Here is a 15,616-nt window from a genome sequence, read left to right on the forward strand (position 1 = left end):
CATGCTCAGAAAATTGTGTCTTTCGCGTATACAAGCAGTTTCTTGCCTGTAGTGTATAAGGTCTCTTCATAGAGATATCATGTCTAATGTTTTCTAGTAGGGGTTCTAGGCTAAGGATGTATAGTACTTGAGATATAGGACAGTATTGTCTAACTGATTTATGTGTGTGAATACGCTTGTGCACTGTTGTTTTGTAATAGGGGTCCTAGATTTTAAGCTTATATTGTGTTCATTAACACGTTTGATCTACACTGTCAAAAGCTTTCTATTAGTCGATACTATGATGATGTCGATAAACTGCTGGTTATATGTAAGTTAAATTTAAGAATCAAGTAAACGCCTACGTGTTTGTGATTTGAGAGTAGTCTTAACAATTGCTGCTTGTAGTTTAAACACAAATATTTGATTCTTTAAACAGGTAGAAATAAGTTCTTTGGCAATATTTTTATTTTAAAATTGTAGTAGTTGGTTAAAAGAAGAATTAGCACAGATGGTAAAGAAGTAAATTAGCTATATGAACTTAATATTTAAATAAATGTAATTACTTATTTCTTGCGTAAATAAGTAAGTGTACAAATTGATATCATTTTCATTCAGGTTTTTATACTCCTTTTCCGCATTCTGTAGGATGATAAAAGAACAAAGAAAATTACATGAAACCAAGAAATAAATGTTCTCATATTTAGACAATAAATGTAAAATAAAATTATATAAGTATTTCTGAATCAGCTTAATTAAGTGTAAAGCAAAAGCCAATCTAATATACGGTGTTTTTTTCTAAATTTAGAATATGTACTTTATCAATTATTACCTTTTATATATAAAGAATGTCAGAAATAGGCCGATAAGGACACAAAAGGCACCTGCTGATATTGCAGCAGATATTAAGACTATATTGGTGCCTGTATCTGTAAATTTAAAAACAAAAATGTATAAACTCTATCTCTTCTAGGACTTCTGATTGAAACGAATAGTGTTGTTTTGAATCTGGAAAAGACAACGATGTCTGTAAAGACAAAGTAAACTAGATCTATATGTACGGCGTGCTTATGCTCTTATTACTTATTGATATTTGACATTTTTAATTGTAGTTACTGTAATATATAATTAAAAGACTCATCGTTTGAATATTGATTATGGTAAATTAGCTTAGAATAATTATTAAAAAATTAATTGTAAGATATATTTTTTCTAAACAATTTTTTTTTTATTTCAAGTGATTTAAATCATTAGCGATTAGAAAAAATCGTGTTATTTCTTATCTTTTTTAAACACAAAGATAAAAATCTTCTTATTTTTAAATATATATTAAATAAAAATATATCATTTATAATAATATAAATTTATAATAATAAATTCATGAATATAAATTTATAATAATATAAATTTATATATAAATAAATATTAAATATAATATTAACTGAAAGTATACTGATTAATAATCAATAGCAATGGATATATTTTTTATTACCCAAACACTGGGTGAGATCTGTAGAGCCTTTGTCCTTTGTCGTTTGACCATCAGGACAAGGCGTGCATGAAAAAGCAACGTCCTGGTCCTGGTATGTCCCTACAGGACACGCCTGGCAAGATTCAGTTTCGTTAATGAACATGTAGCCCGCTCCACATCCCGCTGAAAATAGTAAAGTAACGACTTCATAAACTTACCAGAATTATTAATGGATTGTAAAGAGTAGCTTTTTTAATTAGGATTTTTTTCAGCGTTACTGTAACCATACGGTAATATAGTGACGAATTATTGGTAGAAATTCAATTATATTTGTAGGTTTCCTTAATTGTGTAATAAGTAATTTATACGCAATTCATCTCAGCAACACATTTCTACATTTAATTATATATAATTAAATGTTAAAAAATAAAAATAAAATATTTTGCAATATATTTAGTAACATAAACATAAGTATTGTATCTAGTAGTTAAAACAATGTGTAATCATAGTATAAATACTTTTATGCTAAAACAATTTGTATGTACCGCATGCCATTACTCTCTGCGCCATTTTAGTCCCTGGTTCACATTTAAGTCCAACTTGACCATATTCAATCTTGTTAAAAGTACCGATACTTTGTACATTTAGGAGACCTGCATCGGCTTTGGTTTGAATCTTCGCATTGATGCCCATCACAATATCGTCATAGTATTTGGAAGTTTTTTCATCATCGCCCAAGTCCTTGTACTCACCAATATTGATAACTACAGAAATCTACTCAAAACAAATTCATATATAACAATTCCAGAAGCGGTTGTTGTTTAGGATTTTCTTTTTGGATACCATAAATAATAATTTATGAATATCTTAAGCTTGGTCTAAAGCGAATGTTACGTTACTTTTAGAGCTAGTTTTTTTTTTAAATTAAACCGATACCCCAGCTTTACCAACGGCAAAAATAACAAATACACATTAAAATATAAGTTTTGTTTTATCTTATTAAAAAATTTCCTTAAGCTTGAAACTAAGTACAGAAATGCAGTATCGGCTAGCAAAGGATTAAACAGTCGTTGTTAAATAGTAGATAAACAAGTATAAATTAGGCCAAGGGTTTGCCGAGAGAAGCATATAAATTGTATAGCGACCGAGTAGGTGTAAAGAAAATATGAGTCCATTTTAGTTTTCTTCTACATTTTAAAAATTTAAAACAAACATCGAAAAATAATCTTTTCCGGTAATGAAAAGAAAATGGAACGAAATAAAATTTTGGTTAAAATAAAAGCATAATAAACCTTAAATTCAAAAGTAATGTTACTCGTGTCCCTTCTCTTTCTACGAACAACTGCACCACAAGACAACTCCACAGTGTCAACAGAGCAAGGTGAATCTTCGGAACAAGCATCCCTAAAAATAGAAACTCCTAAAGCCTGAAGAAACTTGTCCTTAATGGTTGCACTGTCATTACTGCAGCTTCCAGTGTAGTAGTAAAATTGCAGTTCTGTTGTTACAGCTATTGGTTTCCTTATTTCTAAAAATATGTACAACTGTATTTTAATAAATTAACTTTTACTCACTTCACATTCTATTTCTAATGTAAATTTGCATAGACAGCTTATAGTATTAAAGGAAGCTATGGGTACTTAGTCAAAATCAAACTTACTGACGCAACTTTGCACTGTGTTATTTGGCAGCCATATCCCGGTTCGTTTACTGCAGCTGAACTTAAAAGGTGCTTGGTAGGGATACGTGTATTGGTTATTGCACATTACGATGCACACTTCACTTGCACCGTCCGATGTGTTACAAGCCAAAGCACCGTTGTCGGGAGAATTTAATTTGCTGCAAGATTGTGCTGCAAGAATAGTTTTACAAGATTGTTTTTCCAACAATTATTAGTGCAATATTATATCTGATACATGCCTAAATCAATACGGACATAAGTATATACATTGAATGAAGTGCAAAAAAAATCATTACGATTGCAAAATGGAAAAGAATTGCCATCTATTTTCCAGTCTAGTTGTGTGGAGTTTCTTGTTTTATCACACGTCATTCTATTTGACCCTATAATTTGGTCACCGTTAGAGCAGTGCATAAAACACGAGGCTCCGTAGACAAACTGATCAGGGCAGTCGTATACGATCACATTTTTTGCCGATGTGTTCACATTCGGGGCATCACACGAGATAGCTGCAATTGCATTTTAAATACAAGTATTATAATTACGTATAATGTTTATATATATATATATATATATATATATATATATATATATATATATATAAAAGAGATCTAAAAGTGGTAGACTATCTGCAAAGATTCAAAATAATACTTAATTTATGCCTGTGTTTAAAATCAGTAAATTGCTGTCTCTTACATTTAACTGTTATAGAGAAGGAGCAGTTGGCTTGGTTTCCAGTAGAGTCTGTTGCCGAAACTACAACCCGACTTGCTCCAAGTGGGAAATCAGACCCGGAGATAGGGTTGGATGTGATGACAACCCCTTCGCCAGAGTTATCCACAGCTTCTGGCAATGTGAATCTCACATAGTTGCGTTGACGAACAGCCGCGGCGATAACTTCAAAGTCTCGTGTACAGCCTTTTGTAAACTGAGGTGCCTCAATATCTGCAATAATTTTTTTTTATAATGTGACGGGCAACTTACTTTTTATACTTCTTCTGAATTGTTAATTGTATTATTGGAACGGATTTTCTACAAGGCAATTAGGTATTTCGTGACAACTAGCCTGTTGACTCTGATTTAAGCCTGCTTTTCTTTCTAGAATTTATTTCTTCCATAGCCTTTGTTCATTAAAGAACAAACTGTAACTAAGCAGATGTTTGATTCTGGAGCTGTCTCTCCTAGATGTGTTGCTGTCCACAGCAATAGAGCTTCTTCTACCTGGTGGTTCAAACGCTGGATTTTTCTGTTTTGCAGCCATGGTTTTACCGACCCGAACAAAATCGACCCGATTTTCTTTTTATTTTGTGGAGTTTTATTTATCCCGAACTTATTTTCTAACACTACTCTTAACTATTAAATAGATTGAAAGTTACAAGTGTATTTGTATTTACCTACGCATGAACCAGCTTGTGACCACTGCTGATCACTTTTGCAGACGATAGTAGCTGGGGTGACCGGTAAAAATCCTGCACTGCAATTCAGTGAGCAGAGGTTTTTGTACCTTAATCCAGACGGACAAGAATAGTTTCCGTGTGCAACGAATGGTGGGTTGCCGCATTCTCTCGCTGTGTATCATTAAAAAAAAACTGAATGTTTAGCAAACTATCAATAAATTAGGCTAATTTTTTAAATAATGTTCAGGACAAATCTAGCCGTATCAGGTGACAAAGAACGTGTATACTGACCTATATAATGATATATATATATATATATATATATATTTATATATATATATATATATATATATATATATATATATATATATATATATATATATATATATATATATATATAAATATATATATATATATATATATATACAATGAACGCTAACAATGAAATAATAACTATGAATACTTTGTAAAACTTGAGTAATACCACCCTGCGCAAATATAGACATGAAGTTCTCATACACAATTCCTTGTTAATCTAATCGCAACTGAAAGTAATTTCTATATCTATAATCATGTTTGCTTTCGTTACCTTTCTTGACGAAGCTAGTCTAAGAGAAGAAGATAACACACCTTATACTCTCTATTTCCTGTCTAACCGTAACACGCGATCCCTGAACTCGTGTCACCTGAACATGTTATTTATCCAAAACATAGTGATAATGTCATGCACATAATAATGCAACTTTTATAATTAACTAGCGTGCCCATCCCCACTCGCGTTGCCGCGGGATTAGAAGAAAGTCCTATGATAGTGCGGAGACATCGCAGCCTACCGGGGCGTCGGCGAACGCGCATAGTTCAGTTTAGTGAACGACCTAATCGCTCCATCTTATCCATAGTCTATCACACTGCTTAAAACGAACGTAGGCGCCATAGCGCTCACGGGATAGCCCGTGGCGCCAAATTGTACACTGCAGATACGCTGGAGGACGCGCAAGGTTCAGTTTAGTGAGCGACTACAGCAACCCATTATATCCTTAGCCTATCGCACTGTTCAAATGTATCGCAGGCACCATGGATGTACTGTTAATATGGTAGTACCCTTACCCGTTATTCAGGACGCCCGATTAAAGTATGCTCTGGAACTCTAAGCGCCAAACCGTGTATTGAACAAAATCGCACACTCTCAAGCGCTGCCCATAAAAAAAACGTTTTCGCAGGAATCTTCTCGTGAGTATTCTCATCTACTCCCCAAAGTTTCATGGTAATTGTATACCGTATATACAGAAAAATCGAATCGCTTCGATACAGACGAATGGAATTGTGCCCTGCCAGGGCTCCACCCGTACGAATTTGAATTTTTCCGCAGGTACCTCTCAAGGAGTTTATGGCAATCGGATGAAAGGTATAATAATGCAAAAAAAGACAAACACACGTATATTTTCTTTATATATCTATATTGGGTGCCCGATCTGGTTCTTCCCGGCTCCGCAGACGCTTAAATTTTGGCAGGCTCCCGCCTCGGGCCGACAGAACACCGGGGCCAGTGCAGGTCAGCCAAAAAGTCCACGCTAAGTGGGTCAAACTGACCTCGACTGACCGGTGCCTTCTAAGAGCTAAATATCGTAGAAAAATTTGCCGAGTGAACACAAGTGAAATTCTTTTAATATGAGCTATATATGGAAAGAAAATTGCCTAATGACCACCCTTGATATTTTGTGAGATTGTAGAAAAACGCCTAGATATGTCAGAAAAAACATCATTTCTGGGAAAACTCTGTAAAGTGGTCAAAACTAACCAGTGTATTTTTTTTATGTAAACATTGTAATTTATATGAAAACCATGGCAATTTTTTGCATGCACCTCGATAGATGGCTGAGCTGTACAGAAAATGTGTCGGTCAGACTTAAGCCATCGATGAGGGCTAAAAAATTACCGCAAATGATGTTATCCTAATATGAATTATACATAGAAAAATAATTGCCGAGCGAACTCCTACTCCCCTGATATTTTGTGAGGTCGTAGATATTCGACCTTGGAGGGTGGCAAAAAATCTTTATGCCCGTCGGGAAAAAAGTGTTAGAGTCGTTATATTTGTCCAGATGCCGTATTTATTTTATAATCATAGCATATTTTTTTCGAAAAAAGTAAACAAAGACTACGTCATTCGATCTATGTACAAGGGAGGTAACTTTCTAAAGTAATTATTTTGTAATTATAATTGCATACTGTTTCAAAACTAAAACAGAAAATGATGTACTATAACATTCGTTTAAATAATAATGTCGTTATAATTTACGTTATTTATTGTAATTAAATTGTAAAAGTTATTTTTTAAAAGTTAATTTAATATAATATTTGAATTATGCTATTAGAAGACTTTGCAGTTCTAATTATCTTGCGAGTAGTACGTTTGTGAATATTCCCCAACATTTTTAATGAAATTACTGTTTAAACGTTTAAACTTAAGCACTCCACATAACAGCCAATCACCAATTAATTAATCGTTCTAATTCTTAAACGTTTTTGAAACCTAAGCGAAGCTAGATAGTATGCCTAGTCTATATATATATATATATATATATATATATATATATATATATATCTATATATATATATATATATATATATAGATATATATAGATATATATATAAAGCAATGTATGTTTGTTTGTTTGTTTGGTTGTTTGTTCTTTTGTTTGTTTGTTTGGTTGTTTGTTTGTTTGTTTGTTGTTTTGTTTGCTTGTTTGCTTGTTTGTTTGTTTGTTTGTTTGTTTGTTTGTTTGTTTGTTTGTCTTGTATGCATTACTACACCTCTTATGACATCGCCGTGAAACTATGGGAAGTTGTTGAGGATATTCCTGGGGAGGTTTCTGCAAAAAAAATAATTTCAATATCGCAGGGGTGGCGCCCCAGTAGGGCGCGATTTGTGTTTTCTCTTTATACGGTAAATAAAAATATAAGTCGATTGAGTTTTCTCACCCTTCATCTGTTCGCCATCGAACTTTAGGGAGTTGATTACAACACTGCAGGGAAGGGTTCTGTCAAAAAATCATTTTTAATTTCGCAAGGGCGGCGCCACAGGAGGGTGTGGTTTTTCTCTATATACGGTATATAGAAAATAAAAGTCGACTTTGGTTTGACACCATTCATCTGATCGTCATCAAACTTTGGTGAGTTGATTAGAACGCTGTGGAGAAGGTTTCTGTTAAAATTATTTTTAATTTCGCAAGGGCAGCGCCACGAGAGGGTGCAATTTTTCTCTGTATTCGGTATATAAAAATAATAAAAGTGAATTGCAGTGACACTGTTCACACGGTCGCCATAAAACTTTGAGAGGATGTTAAGAATGCTCCTGGGGAGGTTTCTGCGCAAAAAAAACATTTTTAAATTAGCAGGGGTGGCACCCAGGCAGGGCGCGATTTGTTTATCGGCAGGATGCGATTTCAATGGGTAATATGGGGCGCTACAGTCGCTTACTAAATTGAATCAGGCGTGTCCACCGGCGACCTGGTAGGGTGCGATTTTGCTGCGAACATAAATTTCAGTTTCGGTCCCCAAAGGCTCAAATGGGCCGCTGAGGGCCCTGTAATGTATTTTTTAAAATCAGAAAAATTATCCAAGGTTAGATTATTAACTGGGTTGTTTCCTTTTAGCAGTAAAAAAAGTCTAAACTGTTTCGTAATTTTGCGAATGATGCAATTAGCATACATTTTTAGACGATCCAATCAGAAATTAAGATTGAGCTTTTAAAAATACATCATTAGTAATGCTACAAATTGCATCATTCACATTGATGATTATAACACGTGAAATAATTTTTTCCTACGTGTTAAAGAAAAAATCCTTTTGTTGTGTGTAACATTAGCAAATGAAGCAATTTGTATCATTGTTTCAGGATGCTATTTGGCGCTCTTGGTTATCTTGTGAGCATTATGGCGCCTCTGTTAGTTTTAAGGGGCCAGGGGCCGTACGCGGCGCCTCTGCGGTAATGTAATCGGGGGCTCCAGTTAGCGCCCATAAACGTCATAAGCGTAGTGTTTTCTACCTCATTATTTCTGTTAGTGATTAACGTACACTCAAACTTTTCATTTGGTAGTGTAGGTAAAATCGTGTCCCGATATTTGTGATTCACGCGAAGGAATTGTTTACATTTAAATAACTCACTTTTACAAAACAATGTCAGGCGTCTAAGAATATATGATTAGTAACGCATTGATGAAACCCTTCTTATATATTTCGACAGGCTTTCTTCTATTTCCGCGACAACGCGCGGGGTCGGGTACGCAGAGTATAAATAAAGAATTTTACAATTGCAGGCTGGTTTCGTTCCACTCCACGTCTGGTTTTCTTGGCACGTCTGAGAATTAGCACCGACCATCTGGTAACCTTGGTTACACACAGATATACACTCAGACCCGTATGCGTTGTCATGAGAACAGCTGACAGCAGCGTTTTCAATGGGCTGGTAGTATGGGCATCTCTTGACTGGTGTACAATAATATATTCATTACAACTAATTATTAAGCAAAATTCGTTTCTTTATTTCATGCTTTAATCAAGTCAATTAAAAAACACTTATTTTACTGGTCCGAACGGACACTTGCTAGAATGGGACGAATTTAAGGTAGATCACTTTAAACATGCACAACCGCCCCAGTGTTGTGTGTAATAGTTACAGGTGTCCAAGAAACACATAATGCTGACCACACTGTCATATGCCGACGCTACTGAACCAGGTGAACTCTACAAAAGATGGCAAAAGTTATGCTGTTTGGTCCACAGTGCAGTCTGGGTGGTTCCACGTCTAGTATTACACAAACCTTATTCTATACTTGTAGTATTTAAATGTCTTTGTTCTTTCCTGTTAGTGATTCATATTGTTGGTACTAACATACATGCAGTATTATTTCCAAAATTAATTCTTTAGAATAGACACATAATTTCATTATTAAAATGTGTTTCACATTTTGTATGGACAATACGAAAATGTGGCTACCAACGCTGTTAGATTTTTATTGTTGCTAGAAATATTCACTACACTGGCCAATTTACCTGTGCAAAATCCTGCACATGTCCATTGCTTATTAACCTGGCACCTGATAGAACTGTCCCTTTCAATGGCATATCCAGCCTCACACGACAGGTAACAGGTAGATAGATAGCTGTAACCACCAGAACCGCAGGTAAACTGACCATGCTCAACGACAGGTGGCGCTTGGCAAGTAATTGCTAGATTTTAAGTAAATAATTTTATTAAAAAATATTATTAGTACAAATTTTAATAAACCGGTAGTGATCTCCCCTAAACTTTCTCAAATATTCTTATATAACACTACGGGGATGGCAACTAGGGACATAGACATAATTTTAATCCATTTTTAGTTACTTAATCTTTTAAAAATAGAATTAAATCTCGTAGAAAAAAATTGCGCACCAAGTGAACGGCAAACAATATGTGTATAATAATGCGGAATTTTATTGGTACTTTCCAAATTTATATGCATTTTTTTAGAAATCGGAAATAGCGAAAAGTGCTACTTCCGATCAACGGAAATTACGAAGGCAGAGAATTGGATCTTTTACTTATGTGTGACTATCTGAAACAGTAATCAAGTTATAGGCTTTTGAAAAACTAAAAGTAGAATAAGTTCCACTCCCGGTTAACGGGAATCATTGAAAAGTTGATACAGAACTACAAATTCGAGATAATACTTATATATGAAATTTCATCAACCTAGCTGTGACGGTACTCAATTAATCGTGGTCACAGATATACAATAATACAAACACACTCACACACAAAGAGAGAGAAAAAGAGAGAGAGAGAAAGAGAGAGAGAAAGAGAGAGACATACGGACAAAATAGTAAAACTATGTTTTTCTGACTCAGGGAGATGTAAAACGTCGAGATTTGTGAAACAAAAATGTTTGTACGATTACAATACTTCCTCTAAACTTCGTATACGAGAAAGTAAAAAGAAGTCTAGTAGTCTAGTTCAACTTTTAACATATTTTGTAAACAAGAAAATGATACAGACGTCTACAAACTGGTTTTGGTGCAGTCCATTGACTGTTTGATTCGCATTGGATTCTCGTAGCTCCGGTAAGTTCGTATCCTACATCACAGCGATATTCACATTGAGCTCCGTAAATATTTCGTTGAAAGGGCTGGCACGAGGCGGAACCTCTATCAATGTACGTGTTTTCGTTCGGGCATCTTCGGACTAGAGCAAAATGATTACATATTAGATAACAATGAATCGATCGTGTGTATGAGCGTACGTGCAGTCGGATATTGTTACCTATAACGTTAAAAGCAAAGCTACATGTGGCAGCTGCCCCTCTGTTGTCCTGTGCCATGTAGGAAATCGTGTAGCTACCTTCTTCAAACCTCACACCTGGTTGGCTGCCCTGAGATAAACTAACACTGAAATGTGTGCATAAAGTTTTATTAATTAACATCATCTTTTTTTGGAAATTCATAATTAAAAAATATAATTAAATTAAATAAAGTATGCATGGCTATAGCTTAAATACATTTGTTTAAATTAACAATTAGTTAGCTTCGAAAGGTATTTTTTAATAAACGTAAATGGTGAAGCTTTTATAAAAAGTTTTGTTACTAATTGAAGCAAACTCAAATTTTTAATGTCGATTAATCGATAAGATTAAGTAAGTATATACTATTTTGTATGTCGATAAAATCCGAAATAGTAAAGTTTATGCAATTTCAAGTATCCCTTGAAGTAATGTCAAGGAGTATTGTTTTTTTTATTGCACGTAGAATACAAAAACAACTGCGACATACCTGACAGTGTCACCATCAGGGTCAGAGACATTTGGCTGGTTCCACCAGACTGCCACCGATACTTCCCCCTTGTCTGCGTAGTAAATTAAAGGTATACTTGGACAAGTGACCGACGGGTTTCTGTTTGGTAATAAGTCTGAAAGCAGATCATTCAAATGGGTTTCGGATAATGTCTTAAAATAATTTCTGAATAAATTGTAACGGAAACATATTTTATGCAGTTGGTCAGTACATCGGTCTCTATACGCACCCAGTAAAATATCTAAGTACTAGTATTCAAATGATACATAAACTATTCACCTTTAGCAATGTATAGGAAATTTTATTTAAGGAAAATATCATTACATTACTCGATGGAATGTTAAAGTTAAAATCAGAACCATCCCAGAAATTTCTTTTTGACCGGTGCACAATCCACGCTTTCTTGTCTTGCACTAGAATAGCAAGATACAATGACATATGTATTTATATTTAAAACTGGATGTGTGTTAGTATTTTCCTTCTGTAAGCTCATTAGTACATTATATTTTCTTTGAAGAACAAAATTAAAAGCGGGTAATTATATTTATTCATGAGAGAACAGGCAAGAATAATGTATAGAAAAGTATTATATTTGTATACCTTTAATCCATTGTCCTTTGACGCACTGTTGTATTTTGAAGGTTTCAGGGCTGATATTTGTCTCACAGAGTGTACCTTCAGATACAAAAGTGCGTCCGTTTCTTTCCGCTAAATTAGCTAAGCCATTTTGGTTTTTTATGTTGAAACAAGTCTCAATGTTCATGTAGCTCTTCAGCTTGCAAAGGATCTATCAATAGATTTTAGTAATATACAGAAATAACATAAGATATCACAGCGTGGTCAAATGATAGAGCGTTTGAATGCTAACCCGAAAGTCTCGAGTTTGGATCCGTTGCTCATACCCAATGACGTCTTTGAGTCTACCAAGCTTTGATGGGTACCATAAAGGAAAGTAAACGCGGCCGAACATAATGCTGACCACACTATCCATTCAATTCTCCTTGACTCCTTCATATGCCAAAGTCAGTGAACCAGGTGAATTCTACTTGCCCAAAAAACGTCAATGTTCGTAAAAGTACTTTACTGTTACCATAAGATAAGACTTTAGGTAAGAGTATTGTTCGCACACTTTGTCATTCTTTTAACAGACCATGTCTAGGCTATTAAATATAAATCGGGGTCAACAGATTTTATTCGTTGGATTCCGGTTATAAAGCTTGTCGAGCGTCATAAGCAATTGTGTTTGATAACATAAACACGGATGCTATGAGTGAGTCGGAAACTGTTATGCTTTTATTATCTGACACATTTCAAAAACAAATCCAATAAAGTTTTAAGTAAAATATAAGTCAATAAAAGTCAATAATTTATAGATCTTAATTCACATAAATATCCCGATAATGTAGTCGTTCGTAACTAAAAAAATAAAGTGTTAATAGGTAGTAACTGAATGAGCCCCGTCTAAGCTTCATCTGAATCAGTATAAAAGTATCACGATTTTCTCAACAAATCACAAAAATAACTCGGAAATAGCCTACATTACTACTTCTGGTCAACGAGAGAATTAGATCTTTTACTTACATATGAAATTTCATTGATTTATCTGAAATAGTACTCAAGTTATAGGCTTTTGAAAAATTGAAAGTAGTAAAAGTTTCTTTTCCGGTTATTGGAAATCGCTGAAAAGTTTATACGGATGTACACATTCGATATAATACTTATATATGAAATTCCATCAACCTAACTGTAACGGTACTCAATTTATCGTGTTTACATACAAAGACACAGACACACACACACACATACACACACAGACATAAGGACAAGATTGCAAACTTTTGTTTTTCCGACCCAGGTGTAAAACGTCGAGATTTGCAAAAATCTCGATTTGATTTGGGTTTTTTTGCACGATTACAATACTTTCTCTATAGCCTACATTATATGCCAGTAAAGTAAAAATTTCATTTGATTTTTTGTGCACGATTACAATACTTCCTCGATACACTGTATACGAAAAAGTAAAAATGTCTATACTTACTTTTTCATCATTGGAAAAATTTGAAGCATGAATAAGTGCAACTAAAGATCCGAAGATGATATAAATAGGACCAGCTTTTGAGTAAATATTTTCAAATAAAGGAAGATTCATGGTTGGTTTTGTTCTTTATAACATTATGCAATTCTTTTGTCAATAAATTAAGAAATCAAAACTTAAAAAAAGCTATATTAATAATGTTGATGGATAAGCCGTAAATGCCAACAGCTGAAGCTACGACTAACAAAAAAAAGGTAGATGCTAAACATGACTAATGATAAAATTTCAGCTAAGAGGAAGTTGACAGAAAATGGCAGGTTGCGTGTGTCAATATGCAAAATGTATTTAGCAAAACCGGTTCGTGCAGCCTTTTCATCGAATTCATGACGCAAGTACACTAGATCAACTTTTAAATTTATTTTGCTTATGTGTCTGTGGTCCACGTGGACGTTTCAGGGTTAGGGTTAGGAGCAGGAGCAAGTGGTTAGATAGCGTATAATGTAGGCTACTTAGTTATAAAACAAAGCATATATATATATATATATATATATATATATATATATATATATATATATATATATATATATATATATATAAAGCAATGTATGTCAGTCTGTCTGTGTGTCTTTTATGCATTACTACACATCTTATCACATCGCCGTGAAACTTTGGGAAGTTGTTGAGAATATTTATGGGGAGGTTTCTGCGAAAAAAAGTATTTCAAATTCACAAGGGCGGCGCCACGGGAGGATGCGATTTTTCTCTATATACGGTATATAAAAAAAATAAAAGTGAATTGCAGTGACACAGTTCACACGATCGCGGGGCGCGATTTGTTTTTTCGTAATAACGGTATATAAAAATAAAAGTCAATTTTTGTTTGACACCGTTCATCCGATAGTCATGAGACTTTGGGGAGTTGATAAGAACACTACCTGAAAGGGTTCAGTAAAAAAATTTTTTTTTTTTTAATTTCGCAAGGGTGGCGCCACGGGAGGGCGCGATTTTTTTCTCTATATACGGTATATTAAAAAAATAAATAAGGAATTGAAGTGACACCGTTCACACGATCGCCATGAAACCTTGGGAAGATGTTAAGAAAACTTCCAGGGAGTTTTCTGTACAAAAAACATTTTGAAATTCGCAGAGGTGTCGCCCTGGCAGGGCGCGATTTGTTTTTTCTCTATATGCGGTATATAAAAATAAAAGTCGATTACGGTTTCACACCGTTTATCCGATCTCCATGAGACTTTGTGGAGTTGATTAGAATATTCAATGGAAGGGTTCTTTAAAAAAATAATTTTTATTTTGCAAGGGCGGCGCCACAAGAGGGTGCGATTTTTCTCTATATTCGGTATATAAAAATAAAAGACGACTGCGGTTCGACACAGTTTATCAGGGTGTTATAAAACTTTAGGGAGTTGATGAATACTCCCCAGAAGGTTTCTGGGGTGGGAGAGGGCATGGGAGTTGGTGGGCGGTGATGGGAGGTGGGATTTAAGTTTGCATGGGAGGACCCCCAGCAGGATGTGATTTGGCGCCCTGGTCTATTGCGTGAGCACTATGGCGACTACGTTTGGTCTAAACAGTGTAATAGACAATCGATAGCATGGGGCGTTACAAACGATCACTAAATTGAATACGGCGTGTCCGCCGGCGCCCTGGTAGGGTGCGATTTGGCTGCAAAAAAATTTTCAGTTTGGGCCGCTGAGGGCCATGTAATACGTTTTATTTTAATAATCAGAAAAATTAACCAAGGTTAGATTATTAACTGGGATGTCTGTCTGTCTGTCTGTCTGTCTGTCTGTCTGTCTGTCTGTCTGTCTGTCTGTCTGTCTGTCTGTCTGTCTGTCTGTCTGTCTGTCTGTCTGTCTGTCTGTCTGTCTGTCTGTCTGTCTGTCTGTCTGTCTGTCTGTCTGTCTGTCTGTCTGTCTGTCTGTCTGTCTGTCTGTCTGTCTGTCTGTCTGTCTGTCTGTCTGTCTGTCTGTCTGTCTGTCTGTCTGTCTGTCTGTCTGTCTGTCTGTCTGTCTGTCTGTCTGTCTGTCTGTCTGTTCTGTTCTGTTCTGTTCTGTTCTGTTAAGTTCTGTTCTGTTCTGTTCTGTTCTGTTCTGTTCTGTTCTGTTCTGTTCTGTTCTGTTCAGTTCAGTTCTGTTCTGTTCTGTTCAGTTCAGTTCTGTCTGTCTGTCGGTCTGTCCCTCTGTCTGTCTGTCTGTCTGTCTGTC

The 15,616-nt window shown here is 35.0% G+C and overlaps 1 protein-coding gene across 2 annotated transcripts; it reads right to left on the reverse strand.

Moving 5' to 3' along the window:
• Nucleotides 1-425: 425 nt before the first annotated feature.
• Nucleotides 426-13,621, reverse strand: LOC131952583 (sushi, von Willebrand factor type A, EGF and pentraxin domain-containing protein 1). 2 transcript variants are annotated; one of them, XM_059315328.1, is made up of 17 exons: nt 13,398-13,621; nt 11,960-12,146; nt 11,689-11,772; nt 11,339-11,474; nt 10,833-10,957; nt 10,569-10,754; nt 9,584-9,760; nt 8,840-9,016; nt 4,526-4,699; nt 3,828-4,076; nt 3,428-3,640; nt 3,111-3,302; nt 2,743-2,978; nt 1,996-2,224; nt 1,472-1,633; nt 812-908; nt 426-621 (listed from the first exon to the last, which is right to left on the reverse strand). In XM_059315328.1, exons 1-17 carry the CDS (start codon nt 13,506-13,508, stop codon nt 594-596), a joined length of 2,763 nt encoding a protein of 920 aa, XP_059171311.1. In that variant the 5' UTR covers nt 13,509-13,621; the 3' UTR covers nt 426-593. The 2 variants fall into 2 exon arrangements, with proteins under 2 accessions (XP_059171311.1, XP_059171312.1); XM_059315329.1 differs by lacking the exon at nt 4,526-4,699.
• Between the last annotated feature and the right edge of the window lie 1,995 nt (nt 13,622-15,616).

This window comes from Physella acuta, unplaced genomic scaffold (assembly GCF_028476545.2).
Source record: "Physella acuta isolate Inbredline_101_S28 unplaced genomic scaffold, ASM2847654v3 ptg000878l, whole genome shotgun sequence".
In the NCBI taxonomy this organism is placed as follows: domain Eukaryota; kingdom Metazoa; phylum Mollusca; class Gastropoda; family Physidae; genus Physella; species Physella acuta.